Below are 15,279 nucleotides of genomic sequence, written 5' to 3'. Positions count from 1 at the left end.
ACTGCCACCGACCCTGGCTTCAGGTAGGGTCGTTGGCGTCAAGGGTTGAAGAAACGGAAAAGACACACAACGGAAAGAAGAACTCTGAGAGAGAGAGAGAGAGAGAGAGAGAGAGAGAGAGAGAGAGAGAGAGCAAACGGGACAGAACTGTAATCCATACAACTTGGTTGTTTTGATGGTAAGTTCCAATCCAGTGGCTGTCAAAAGTAATTAGAACAAGTGATTTCACAGAAATTTACACCAGAACATGAGTAGATTGAAGATCTCTTACAACCTTATTTTTGTTGAAATATTAATTTAAATGTCGATCGATGAAATGTCAATTGATTATGTTTTACAAATGGAACTCATCAACAATCACAACTAAAGGCAAATGTCGGTCGATGAAATTCTACAAGAAATTTGAAGTACCTATGGAAAACTAACCTTGAACCCACAAGTATTGAATGAATTGAACACAAATTACAGGAGACGAGTATGTTACTTGTCAATCTAATCTGAATTTTGAATAAGTATTCATGACATATATGAATAATTTGAATGGAGCAAGACAAAAATATCTGAGTAACATAATCCTTTACACTGACTGTAGAACTAGGCGGAGATGGCGAAATGAGGTCGTCATTACCTAACCTTTCCAATTGAATGCAGATAAACCGCAACCGAGACAACGCTGGAAACAAGAAAGAAGCATAGATCAGCTATTGTATTTCTCATGATGGCTAAACTGATGTTTCCCTTACTCTTATTGTGAAAAATGGTAACTATTTGAGATCAGTGACGGTTTTGAGAATATCAATCAAAATACAGACACCTACTACCAAATTGTCAAAAATACATTTTGACAAGTTGATTATGGCCAAGCCACTCCCAACCCAATACATATGGCATGGCACATGACAGAATTGAATGGATCTGTAGGACTCAACTAATTGACGATATAAGTATAGAACATAGATGTTTCATGTGAGCAGAGGAAACTTACGTCGAGCCAAGGAAAAAGGCGAGGGATAGATGAAAGCCAAATAGAAACACAGAAACAACTGCTGTAAGAAGCATTGCCACTGAAGTAGAATACACCTGCAGAAAGTAGCTAAATTAAGATCGAATTTTCGTAGAAGGCCAGGAAATATTCAAGGTGTGATTCCAACAAATGTCTCATAATTTTAAAACCCACAATATATGAAATGCATATTGTTAGCATAAGTAGGCCATCTACAAAGATTTAAAAGACAGCAGCCCCATAAACCCCTCCACTTTCCGTAATTTCATGTATGTAAATCAAATTAAATGTGAGAATTTTGTAATAGGATGCCTAAGCATAATTATAGGCCATTATAAAGAAGCATGTAAAAGTACTTCAGTGAATGCTTCCCCAAAATCAAAGTTGTAATTCATAGTCTTACCTTCACAATATTATCAGCATACTTCATAACCATAGACACAGCGATACCACTGCAAAGGGAACAAATATAAGCAATCAAATAGAAACACGATAGGGAATATGCATAACAAGCAAACAGCCATTGGTTAATTGATAAGAAAAGAGGATACATAATCGACCTGAGTGCGTGGTTGAAAATCATGAGAACTGTAATAAAAGAGTATCCGTGGAAGAATCCCCTGAAAACGCATTTTCAAAGGCAGGATATTTTAGCAATGAACACAAAAATAACTGGTAAAGCAATAGACCCAACAAAAGAGAATAATCAGAAATGGAAAACAGAGATTAACTTACTTGTTCATCACTGCATCAAAATCTTGAACCAGTATAGCAACAGCATTGAAGGCCATGCCAAACACGTACATCCAGAAGTTCTGCACATTTATATTCCTTGCAGGACGCTTTTTCATTATGGCCTGCCAATATTATATAGAATATTTAGTCAACCATAGTGTTTTAAAAGCCATTAGTGACAAATCTAAACCCAAATTTTGATAAAATTGAGTATGCTGGGTTAGCCATTTGCACATTTTGTGATGCTTTAAACAAGAAGCGGAGAACAAGCTGTTACTTAAAAAGTCACCTCGGTGTATACTCCAGCAAAACCACTTAAAAGTGCCATCACCTGTTACAAAAACAAACATGGCAAGCTATAAAAGGGGGGAAATAACAAAAATAAACAAATCAGATTAAGACTCTCAAAATGTTGAGAACTCACAATGGCCATCACCCAGCCTTGGAATGGAGTTTGGAGAACACTGTCAGATCTGCAAACGTAATGCCATTTTAACAAAGTTATTGAACTAACTCAAGCTGAAACTTCTATAAAATAACAATTAAAAAGCGGTGAACAGTGTTCTCTGCGCTCTGATTTTCATATATAACTAAGGAATCGCAATATCGGCAGACGAGTTTAACTTTTTAACCTAGAGAAAATATGCAGGATATATATGACTTGAGTTCCTCCATGAATTCAATAAAATTAACTCCCTATCATCCACATGAGATGCACCATGGATCAATCACATGATAGGATTTCTTGAGGTTGAAAAGCCAACAAGTAACAGCAGTCTGCTGAGAGACAAACTCATCATAAATTCAATCAGATTACTGCGTGGAAAAATATGGCAGTTATGACACTTACTTTGGGTTCAGTTGTGCCGTAGTGCACCCTGCACATAGTATAATGAAAGCGGCCCATTGAATCTCACTTAACCTGCAGTAAATACAGGTGGAAAAAAAAGCTCATAAGAACTGTATCTTCAGTCAACAGTATATAGCAGCACACAAACTAGGCAGCTTAGCTTAGTCGTATTTACTTACTTTCTCTTGAGTATGATTCTGTATAAAATTCCAGTACTGATAATGTTGAAGTTCTTCAGTATTTGATAACCCGGAGCATCCACGTACGCAAAGATATAATACTGCCACATACAAATGAGCGCTAGATGCAATCACACTTCAGAAAGTAAAAAGACCAAACACACTGATGCAAAAGAAAACATACTACCGCAACCAACCTGAAGCAAATTCTTGATTAGGTAAAGAAATGCCGGAATGGGGTATACAATAACTTCATCCAGCTTTGCACTCAACCTAATTCAAAGACAGAATACAATCATGTAACTTCGGGTTTAAATCCCTTTACGCCGCTTATTACAGTCATTCATCAATACCCAAAACATTATACAATGAACAGAATCGATTTCTCCCGTAACATCACTATAACTCAGCAACAATGCACAAGTTATACAAAAAGTAAAGACCTGTTATCTTCAGTAACACCTTCATTGCTCCAGATTCGTGCCAAAGCAGCAAGCGATATTGCACACTTCAAAGCCTCCACCTAATTCCCAAAACACAACCCATTTCAAGTCAAGCGAAAAGCCACATTACAAAGCATAACTTCCTAAACTTTAACGTACACTGTAGCTTCATCTGCCTCAGTACTCACCGAGAAATTTGCAGTGGTGACACTGTATTCATACTTCCCAGCCCGCTTCGACCACACAATCAATATTGCTTGTGAACTCGTGAAAACGGTCAGAGCTATCGTAACAGCCGACCTATTCCAATCAACCCAATACCACTAATCAAATTAAATTAAAAATACCAAAGATTTGAGTTAATTGGAAGAAATAGAAAAGTTGGGCACACTTGAGCTTCCACTTGGTGAGATCCACTGGCTTGACCCGCAAGCTTTCGAGGTCTTGGGGGGCTGAAGATTCGTCTTGATCCTGCAATTGGATCAAATTGGTAATGAAAAAAGGTTGAAAATTTGAGGATTATAGCAAGAAATCTGGTAACTTATATGGAAATTACCTGATCTTTGAGCTTCCTGTACTCCATTGCTACGCTCTGTTTGGTTTTCTTTGTGTAAATTTTGATGGTTTTCAGATCCCCACAGCCATTGGAGGACACTGCAGAGTGAGCCACAAGGAAGAATAAAACCGACGGAGACGACGTCGTTTGAGGCTGTTCTTTCCTTTTTGGTCTGAACTCGCTAATGGACCGCGTTTTCTTGCTAAAATCCATAATCCGAAAGGGCAGATGAAATGACCCAAGCCCAATAAGAAACAGAAATCGGTTATTTGGTTTCCGCGCACTCCTGTTAATTTATGAATTTTGATAATTCATAAATAAAGAAGAGTGCGTGAAGTGAAAATATGGGTGCGGAAATCGCTTACCTTTATCTAAGGAGGTTTCTATATGCATTCAGAACATGTTTAATGTTTATAGAGTACACTTACCATATATTTGTATCATTATTTGTATCATTTCTTTAATAAAGCATAGGGCCCACCAACATATGCAGGTCTCATCTCTATTAGAGAGATGGTACTAATATGTGGTAAGAGTAGCACTTTTTATGTTATAATTGACTTGAATATGATAACTTAATATAGTCTCGTCTGGTAGAGGGTTGGACTAGAATGAATAATCTTCCAAATGAAGGATAACTATGTTTAGATGAACTATGAGTACTCATGAATCTTACAATAGGATTAAATGCGGAAATTAGTTAACATGAACTCAAAAACTAATCTTTTAATCATGAAAATTCAAATCCTAGTAGGTGGTAAACCAAAACTCAACCTCAATATACATGAATAGGGAAGAGATTTCATTACACCTTTATTGATTCCTCTTTGAATTTGAAAAGGTTAATTACCTAAGGGAGGGCCTTCATTCCTTGGCTCCTTGGATTTGAATGATGAAATAAAATCTCCAAAGTTCCTAAAAGAGGGAACCTCTAATTTCTCCACACCAATATGTGATGTGAAGAGGAGATGAGTGACCTAGGAGAAAGATTGATGTTAGTGAATCTCCTCCTAGGGGCCGGCCTACGTAGAGAGAAAAGAGAAATGTTAATAACCTTAAAGGTTATCTTCTCAGCTCTTATTTTCATCTTATAATGTTGCATGATGATCTAAATCATCTATTTTCTAAAAATTAAACAATTTCAATTATCGCGCAATTGTATGACGAAAATGAAAGCTGAAAAGGTAGAGCAGAAGGTAAGTAGCATCCCCTTTGAAAGTCCCATTTATTAAGGTATACTCTACTAAACAAATGTCAAATTACATGCTAATTAGAAAATAGCAATTCGGTGTGAACATGAAGATTTCTTTTGGGGACCCGAAAGAGAGAGGTGAGAGTCGAGAGAGACTCAGAGACATAGCAGAAATTAGGGAGGAAGAAGAAAACTTATAGCTCATTGTTTAATTCTCACATAGTTTTCAGTAGTTTAAGGGGACCTTTTAAAATGTGTTAATGTTTGTGGAAATTTACTTGTCACTTATCAAGTAACCAAAATGTGCATAAAACACGAGTTTTGTATCCTTTTCAATTTCTACAATTTGTGATCACAAAACAAAAATCTTATATGTTACATCTTTTTAATTTCTTCATTTTCATTTCACTCTCATCGAGCAAATAACAACACAAATTCTTCAATTTCATTTCTTTGTATCATAGATATGTCTTGAATTTCAATCGACTTTCATGTTACGAGGATGTCACTGTAATGGTATATCAAGTCAATTACATAATGTTAACAATATATGATTGACTTGAGACACCGATACAATGAAATTCTCATTGTAGGTAAGTGCATGTAACTATGTGAAATTTAACTATATAAATACAAGGTCAAATTAAGAACTAAAGGAAGGAAATTTAACATTATAAATTTATAAGTTTTCATTTACTTCACACAGTGATTAATTTGAAAATTAAACGATTACAAAAGGGTTAACTAGAAGACAACACGATTATAAATGAGTCGGCAACTCATCCACACAACCTATTAACACAAACTGTCAACCGTAATTTAGATATAAACTTTGAATACACGCAATCTTTCTTAAATCACAATGTCAACCTTTGTCATGTTTTTATACCATGTGTCGTGCTAGCAAGACGCGTGTTATTACTTATTAGATAAACATGTTTAAGTGCATGTGGTCCAATATCTTAGTGGATAGAGTGTTGAGTTTTTGCTTATATGTCCCGGGTTTGAAACTTTCTCCTCTCCTAAATTATTGTAATAGTTTTGAAACGTACCCTCCACTTAATAATAATAAAATTAAAATTAAAATTAAAATAAACATGTTTAAATCAGTAATTAAACAACATTGCAAGCAATGTTAAAATAGAGAGGGATTAATGAGAGAATGACTCATGTAATTTGCAAGCAGCAGATCCAGACTTTACAACCGACAACTCAAAGGTGGTCCCCGCATTCACACTCTGGCTCCTCGTCCTCCCCCTCCTCCTCCTCCTCCTCCCCCTCCTCCTCCTCCCCACGTTTTAGGGACGAAAGTGATAAATTGCTAAAAACTGTGCCTTTTGCTACTCTTAACTCCCAAGTTATCGTTTTATTATCTTATCCTTTTTCTGTTTGTTTTTATGTCAACCAACCATTTCATGCCAAAATATTGGGTGATATTCTTTGTTCTAGTAACTTAAGATGTCGATGTATATTATGATATTTACAATGATGACTGCATCCTCATCACAATGATTGGGTAAGCAACAACCCATCCAATTCCATCCTTTTTAACCCTAAAGCAACAAGAATTTTGACCTATAAAAGAAAATCAAGAAATTGAAAGATGAAAAATGGTTGCTTAGTCATGCATGGTAAGAATGTGTGGATGGAAATTTAAGTAGAGTTGTTTGATAAAGACAACTGATGAGATACGGTCAGATTAAAATATAAGAATCATATTATTTTGTAACAGTTGTTGTAAAGATGAAGTGATCCATTCTCGAACACAAAACATGTGACATGGTAAAACTTGGTATTACGAATTCACTTCAATTATAATGCACGTTGGACTTATTGTGACTCAAGTAGACTTATGTAGTGGATTTTCACCTTTAATAGTGTGATCAAAAGATACAGATACGTGTATTTATATTTGATTCCTAATAATTTCTCGTTAATTAGAGTAGTTGGTTGCCCCTAATTCTTGACAAGCTGTAAACAAAATACTCACTATATTTGCCAAAAACAAGTCTAAATTAAAAGAGCAAGGCATGATTTCACCTATTTAATTATAGTATTGTGGAGTTAAACCCTAAATTAAGCCCTTAAATTATCAAGAAAAAAATATTAATAAAATCTCCCAACAACGCTGAGAAACTCCCCCACACACCCTGTCCCGCATCACAGGAGGAGAAACAAAAAGCTGTAAAATGCAGAGAGAAGAAATACAAATTGAAAAGAAACTCCATGGACCCCACCGTGGCCCCACACATCACGAATAAGAACAGCCTGTGATGGAGCTGTGAACGCTACATTTCACCACCCCACACACACCACCTTCAAAATAACACAAAAACAAAACCCCCACAAACCACATTTCCTCCTCATCCTCCTCTGGTTTTCTCCATTTTCTCAGAGCTCGATTTCTCAGAAAAATGCCCGCAAATCATTCACTTCCAGTTTCTCAGGAACAATTAACAGAGCAGCCCGGGCTGCGCAGGCGGCTGTCGTCTCTGTCCCTGAAGCTCCAGCCCATCTCTTCACCTGCAACCTCATGGGCACTAAGCCGGTCGAAATCGGTTTCCGCCATGGGAGAGTACGCCGGAGGATCCATTAGAAAATGGTGGGTCCAGAGCTGGGCATGGATCATGTCCAGGAAACCCATTTTTGCCCAGGATCTGGAGATGAACGAGGAAGAAACCAAAGTGCTTGGATCCGACAACAGAGGAAGCTGGAGGCATGTGTTCTACAAAGTCCGGTCGGAGCTCAAGAAACTCGTGGGCTCTGATGTCGGAAGCCTGCCACAAACTTACAGGTACAATTTTGACGATGGGAGGACCAAAACCAAGAAAGTTTACGGCTGAGATTTCATGGGTAAGTGTTGGTTTTTGAAATTAATCCAGAAAGTTGGGTCCTTTTTGGAATTAATAAGAGATTCGACGGTCCAAAAATTCGATAGCAGATCATCAAAAAGTACTACTTGTTAATGTTAATCTTTGTTGTTGTTCCAAACATGAAGATCATTTGTACCAATGTAATTAGACTATGTTGTTGTTTTTTGATGTTCTTATCTTTGTGCCATGTGGGATTGTTGTTATAGAGGGGTCGGGTTGAAAAATTAATGGTGGTCTGAGGGTTCTCTGCAATTTGTGGAAAGTTGAAGGAGTGGTTGGCAAATGCAGACGTGGTTTGATCCAACAATGGAGATTGCAGAGGTTGCTGCTTATCATCATAAAATTAGGGAGCATTTTATTGATTAGTAAATACTAAATATCATGTTATTATTTTTATTTTTTTTAATTACGAAGCAATTATTTTTGCATATTCTCTCCTATTATTTGTAAGTGTTAATTTATGTGCTAGTTAATATATAGTAAATGAATTATTTATAAATTAGCTGTTCTTTCTTCTTCCTCTTCTTCCTCCTTGAGATCTTGCTTAATTCAATCATTATCTATTAAGAAAGTTAGGATTTTAAGTGATGAAAAGTCAATTCCAATATTGGTAGATCTAAGACGTGGGATGCGTGCCTTTGGACTCAAGTTTGCTCCTTTCAAAAAAAAAAAAGAAAAAAAAAAAAGTAGAGAATCTCTACAGTCCAGTCCTTCATAGGATACAATATCTTAAAATAAATTCGAACACCGGTGCGTAACCACTCATATTACATGCATTTGTAATGATCGAAATTCAGAACGTCTAAGTTTACATTTCGTTTCTGTTTTTTTATCAATGGACCACGTTTTTAAGATTCTCTTTTGTTTCTTTGGTAAATGGTCAGAATAAATTCCAGAAACAAAGCAATATGGCCAGGATGGGGCGTCGGTGGCGTAGTCGAAATCGTTGAATACCACTGCCAATGGACGATTAGGTTATGGAACAAACGTACGCGTTTTATAAAAGAACCAAATGTCGTTATATGCTAATATAATTGTTGCTAGCAGAACGTACTGACAAATTATCAATGCATTCTTAAAATGCTGAACCGACGCGGTGCATTATTTGGTATGAATGCAAGCGAGCACGATGGAAACCAAGTTTTCCAGACAAAGATTACTCCATGAAGACTCATCTCCTGTCCTGGAATTCGTATCTGATTTTGCATGGTGGGGTTTGCATGCTTTGTAAGGATTAAATTCCTTTGGATTTTTGAGAAAAATAACAATAATTGAAGACAAGCCAGTTCCCACAACCGAGTAGGAAGTGTCGGTGTATGTTCTGTTGCTCATTATTTTTTCAAACACATAAAAAAAGTAAGGAACTACTGATGAGTTATTAGTGTAAATAAAACTTATTAATTATTTAATTTTGGAATTTTGAGTTTGTGACCAAATCCTGTATGGCACATGGATCCCAGGATTGGATTGCACCGACTAAATAGTTGACAATTATTGGAGGGTCAATTGGTAATGGCTGAGCTGCCAAATGCTAATTAATCATCAAATTTCAACCCTTTTACTACCAACATTATTCTGACGGAAAGGGATCCTCTCCGGATCCCTTCCTCCTAATCCATCAAATCAGTGGATTCGTGTCTTTGAAATTTGATCCAACGGTTAAAGTTATTATAACTTTTAAAGTGGACTCCTGTTTGTAGTCGTTGGATCAAATTTCAATAGCATGGATCCACTGATTTGGTGGATTAAGAGGAAGGGATCCGGAGAGAATCCCTTTCCTTTTCTGACAATTAGGTTAATATTATAGAAGCAAACCACAATTTCACCCTCCCCTTTGGACAGCCCTCTCTTTCTCTCTCTAGCTATGTCCCTCTCTCTGTGCAACTGCAATTTCATGCTCCTCTCTCTCAAGTTCCTTCAAATATATCCATGGCTGGCCTTAAAGCATATACAAATTGAAAAAAAGAGCTGGTGGGAGAAGTTGGGAAGGAGGACGCCAAGCTACCCAAGTGGAAGGGTGGTCATGGTGTTAATCCAAAAAATTACCAAGTATATGTAGCGCCCAGACTGAGTAACTAAGAGCTAATTACGTCATTTTTGCAGTTGGTGCGGAAGTGCCAACTCGCCACCGAGTTGAAATAGGCAAGTAAGATGTATATAGTGTTGATGTCGAATCACACTGCTGACTTCTGGATTAAGGGACTACGGCTGAAGAAGGAACACTCTTGGCCTAGGGTTCTTAGAACTTAAAAATAAGGTTGCTAGTCTCGCTATGAAGTTCAAAATCCTTTGCACCCGGTTCGTTGGCTTTAACTATATTCATTAAAATATAAGTGCGTTAACCCAAATTAGATTGTACGAAAAAGGTACTCAAAATGAATGAGTGACTTTAAGATGAAAGTCATTCAGCATAATGAATGCTAAATCTTGAAAAACCTCGGAGTAACCAATCATAGAATACCTCACTTCGCTAGGAAGTTGATAAGGTGACCTCTTTTGGTGAGAAAAATTAGAAACTCTTTGCTGGCTGAGACTTGGATAGATAACGAACGAAGATAAGAAAGTGTTGTTTAACCAAACTGAAGGTCTCATAAGCTAGGCAGGTTCTACGGTTCCTTTGCTATTTAACCAGACTAAAGGTGTCACTGATTGTTGAGTATAGTGACGTCTAACCAAACTGAATATATGTCAACAAGGAAGGGTTAGTGAGCAGTTAGTGTTTTCTAACGGTGTAAGAGGGTTTCAATCATAAGGATGCCTTTAAAGTCCTTCAATCATAAAGACTCGGTTGGGCTGGCATTATCTTAGGATGACCATATGTTCATCTCTGCCAAAGCAAAACATGCCCTTCGGTGCATCCCTGCCAAAGCAGGGCATCACCATTCGGTAGACTCCAGTCAAAGCTGAGTCTATACTGTTTTCTCACATTTTTTGCAGTAATCAGATCCAAGAATTTGGTAAACTTCCGCTTTCTACACTGCTACTTCAAGAGCGAGTTAGAAACATGGAAGGACGAGAAAATTATTCTCTAATCAAAATTCGATCGGATTTATAAACTTCAGAATCGTACTCATTCAAGGACGTAATCTTGGTGTGTTTCAGGCAATATCTCGCATGATCAGATGGTCCGTAGGATCGAGCCAAAGAACCATGAAATCCTCGTTCGGGAGGCGCTTCCGTTTGTAATGCTTTGGGCATAAGTCTTCGAATTAAGAGCATGACGGATGCTTATTCAGCTATTCCATGCCTTTGTTGGCTTCAATGGTTTCTCAGCTACTTGATAGTCAAGTGGAGATTCACGTCTTATACCCACATAAAGTGGTTTCTGATGGAAACGTCCAAATAAGGGAAATCGAACTTGTGACGGTTCGACAATCCACTAAATTGGAGGGAACAAGATTGTGATTGGTGCTATGGGAATGAATCATCCATAAGCATCAAAGTTAGAACATTCGAGTTCAAGACATGGTTTTCATGAAAAACTTCGGGTTTTCATGGGTGTATTTGTTTTATGAAAACTTTGGGTTTCAAAGGCATTAAATTCGAAACTACAAGTTCAATTTAGTTTATGAACGGTTAGTTCATAAAAGAAAGGTTTTGTAAGAACACAAAATACAAGGTACTAATTTACGTGAATGGATTTGAGTTAATTCGGGAACTCAAGTGTGAGTGATTTGGGACTACGAAAGGATGTCAACTGTTCAAAGAAGAAAAATAAATTATTGAATCGTTAATCTCCAAAAGTGATCTTCATGTCAATAATTTTGGATTTCTTGTCAGATTAATGGACTACTGGTCACTTTTAATTAATTTAATAAATCGAGACCAAACGGGGTCGATCGTGGAAGCAAAATGATGACATGTTGGTCTTATTAACTTTAATTGGCAGCGGGTCAAGCGACAAGTGAATTATAGCTTAATAAGCGTTAACCAAAAAATGCCCCAAAAATATTTGGTATGGTTAAAAAGCACGGGATGCCAAAATATGGCATCGGGTCAAAAAGAGAAAAAGGACGCAGCCCAACACGTATTGGCCGGTTGCAAAGTCACAAGTCAAGGCCCTGCAGCAAAGTTGTATGCCTGTTGGGCCTCGAGGACATGGCTACAAAACAGCCCATTAGCATGCTGGCTAGTAGCCCAGCTGCTATGAAGATGATTGAGTAAAGAAAAAGAAAAATAACCCAGTTGGGCTTTTGGGCCGAGTTAATAGCAAGCCGAAAATAAATAAATAAAGGATAGGGTGTCCTGAGAAAAAGCCCAGCGATGCTGGGTGTGGGTTTCGCCGGAGTAGCTCTACGACGGCGCCCTAATCTCGATGGTTTCAAACTGGAAACAAGCTGGGATTTGTCAGAAACACATGGATTCTTCAATGGAGAACCTTCTCGACATCGATGGTGTTTCCAAAAACCAGTGAGATTCGAGAAGAGTCTCCAAAACAGCATCGAGATTTCGAAGTAAATCTCGAGGTTTCGAGGTCGGGGACAACTTCCAATCATTGTAGGTCACCTGAACTTTCTTGGAGATGCTAAAGTTCGACTGCAGGTGAGCTGGTGTTAGGTGCGACGAAGGAGACAACGCCAAAAATGACGTCGTATATGTTCTATATTTGGGTTTTAGACTTGGCTCATAAACTAAGCGGCTCGGCTTGGCTTGGCGTGAGCGCAGCTTCAAATCGTGGCTTCAGCGCATTTTTCTTTTTATTTTATTTTATTTTTTCAAGTTTTAGTTTTAGGGTTTTCAGAACCCAAAGGGAATCAGGGCTTGAAGCCTAGCAAAGAATGAAGGCCCATCTAGTGGGCTTGGTTCTCGCGCATAGCAAACCCAAAAAGGCTGCTTGGTTCCCTTGTTTTCTCGATTAGGGTGGAAAAAAACCAAAATTGCTTCTATTTTATTTTGATTATTTGACTCACAAATTCCACATAGAAAAAAATTGCACAATGCATGAAACATATATATATATATATATATATATATATATATATATATATATATATATATATATATATATATTGGAAGGTAAATGTAAATGTAGGGGGTTCATGCTTCATGGTCGTTTCAAGTATCTTCCTTTATTTTAAGCGTACCTAATTGGCAGAAAACGACAAAAGCCTTTGAATTTGTAGAAGATCCTTCTCGGAAAACCGGAATTGCATCTCTAATGCGTTGTATCAACAAAAGAAATATTAAATTGAATCAATAGCATGTAGCAATTCAATAAAATAATAAATTAATCATATAAAGAATGATTAAAACGTTATACTCCCCTGATTGAAGATCAAACTCTCTTAACGCAGTGTTAAAAGCGTGTTGACAATGTGTTGTAGGCATAATTTACTGAACAATTATGGAGGCCATATAGAGAAAGGGGGTGTTGCACATAGAGAGAGAAGGTAGAGATGTGTAATTGTGAGGTGTGTAATCTCACTTCATTATGCCTTTATTTATAGTAGTAAGGAAGGTTAATTTCTTACCCTAATAGGATAATATCTAGTCTTAAGAGATATGGTAGAATCTCATAAGGATATCCTAGATATGTTAGGATTTACATAATCACATTCCTAATCTAATAGGACTGTAACAAACTCTTATTTACATGGTAAACTTAGATGTGTAGTTGAGTATAAGTAGAAAAATTCCAATTAATATTAGAAAAATTCAACTAATCTTAATTAAAATTAACTTAATTGCCAGAATAATTTTGACTTGGACCTTATATAATATATTGTCACATCCCAGCCCGGGGCGAACCACTTCTCGGACCCGCTTCACCACCGTAGAACGATATTGTTCGATTTGGGCCTTGACCACACCCTCGCGGTTTTGTTTCTGGGAACTCACGAGCAACTTCCCAGTGGGTCACCCATCATGGGAGTGCTCTGGCCACCTTCTCGCTTAACTTCAGAGTTCTGACGGAACCCGAATCCAGTGAGCTCCCAAAAGGTATCGTGCTAGGTAGGGATGGGAATATACATTTAAGGATCACTCCCATGGGCGATGTGAGATGTTGCAATCTACCCCTGATATAAAAATTTCATCCCCGAAATTTCAATACTGACTATCATCAAAGCCATAAAACAGACGTGGATACATATCTCGCATACGCTTTTCTGTCTCCCAAGTGGCTTCCTCCATTGAGTGGTTCCTCCATAAAACCTTCACCATCCGCACGGTCTTGTTCCTAAGAAGCTTATCCTTGCAATCAAGGATAATCACTGGAACCTCATTATAGGTCAAATCTGGATTGATCTCCAGTGGCTGAGGAGGGATTACGTGTGACGGATCAGAAACGTACCTCAGTAACATCGATACATGAAACACATTATGCACTATGATGAGGTTCCAGTGACTATTCTTGACTGGAAAGATAAGGTTCTTAGGAACAAGACCGTGCAGATGGTGAAGGTTTTGTGGATGAACCACTCAGTGGAAGAAGCCACTTAAGAGACAGAAGAGCGTATGCGAGATATGTATCCACGTCTGTTTTATGGCTTTGATGGTAGTCATTATTGAAATTTCGAGGTCAAAATTTTTATAAAGGGGTAGATTGTGACAACCTATCCCTAATTTTCATATGTAATTTCTCCCCGAATATGTAATTTGACGATTATGCCCTTATTGGCAAGTGATGTGGACTTATTGTTATCGCTTTCCTTTTTATTTCCCACTATCGCATTTAAATGTACACGTTGTTGCAGGTGTACGTAAATATTATCAGTACGAAAATACTATTCCGAATAGATTTTCGATACTCTTTTCTATACAAAAGTCTAAAGACTATCCCTAGCCTCTACCTAGTCCATCTTGTGCACCCTCCTCCATTATTTACTCCCTCACCTATCCCATCTCTCCCTCATTTCTGTCCCCCAATCAGAAAAGCAACCTCACATCACTCTCTCTCTCTCCCTCGCCGAGCTTCCTCTTCCTCTCTGCAACCTTCACAAAAACACACCAAAACTCACAAACGTGACAAACCAACTACACCATTGTGTTCATCTCAATCCCACGATCACAACCATGTCCTTGAAGTCTGGTGTAGACAAGTTTTGACTCACCAACTCGGAAGGTCGACTCGGCGAGTTCGACATAATGATTTTCAGGCCATTCATGGCTTAGGTAAGCCTCGAGAAACCCTTAGAACCTTCATTTCACTTCTATGGGTTGATATTGATCTCTTGTTTGTGTTTTGAACGTATGGTTTTACCCATAAAACTCAAGAAGAAAAAGAACTTGCACGTTTTTCAGTCAAGGACCATGACCATTTGGTCACTTTCAACCCATTTTTTCCAATCAACCTCGACCACATATGGGCTCCTACTAGGTACAAACTTATTCTCTACATTCCTAACTTCAAAATGGCTTTTGAATCACTGAGTTTGGATAAGTAACGAGTTAGAAATCAACTCTAGAAGTTGGGAAGAAAATTTCAGTTTTTGGAAAATTTGCAACCG

General features: G+C 37.7%; 2 protein-coding genes across 3 annotated transcripts; one reads left to right on the top strand and one right to left on the bottom strand.

The window, feature by feature from the left end:
• Positions 1-414: 414 nt before the first annotated feature.
• On the bottom strand, positions 415-3,994 carry LOC103445292 (CMP-sialic acid transporter 2-like). The gene is made up of 14 exons (XM_008384282.4): positions 3,767-3,994; positions 3,602-3,681; positions 3,399-3,510; positions 3,211-3,290; positions 2,965-3,040; positions 2,768-2,868; positions 2,589-2,660; positions 2,163-2,211; positions 2,028-2,069; positions 1,739-1,860; positions 1,564-1,623; positions 1,407-1,455; positions 986-1,080; positions 415-673 (listed from the first exon to the last, which is right to left on the bottom strand). Exons 1-14 carry the CDS (start codon positions 3,977-3,979, stop codon positions 625-627), a joined length of 1,200 nt encoding a protein of 399 aa, XP_008382504.2. The 5' UTR covers positions 3,980-3,994; the 3' UTR covers positions 415-624.
• Positions 3,995-7,243: 3,249 nt separating this feature from the next.
• On the top strand, positions 7,244-9,126 carry LOC103445293 (uncharacterized). 2 transcript variants are annotated; one of them, XM_070807288.1, is made up of 2 exons: positions 7,244-7,811; positions 8,716-9,126. In XM_070807288.1, exon 1 carries the CDS (start codon positions 7,373-7,375, stop codon positions 7,799-7,801), a length of 429 nt encoding a protein of 142 aa, XP_070663389.1. In that variant the 5' UTR covers positions 7,244-7,372; the 3' UTR covers positions 7,802-7,811; positions 8,716-9,126. The 2 variants fall into 2 exon arrangements, with proteins under 2 accessions (XP_070663389.1, XP_017190796.1); XM_017335307.3 differs by lacking the exon at positions 8,716-9,126 and adding an exon at positions 8,038-8,330.
• Positions 9,127-15,279: the final 6,153 nt, after the last annotated feature.

Source organism: Malus domestica, chromosome 10 (genome assembly GCF_042453785.1).
Source record: "Malus domestica chromosome 10, GDT2T_hap1".
NCBI classification, from domain to species: Eukaryota; Viridiplantae; Streptophyta; class Magnoliopsida; order Rosales; family Rosaceae; genus Malus; species Malus domestica.
Note: the sequence above shows the minus strand (reverse complement) of the source record. Positions and strands in the feature narration are given on the sequence as shown.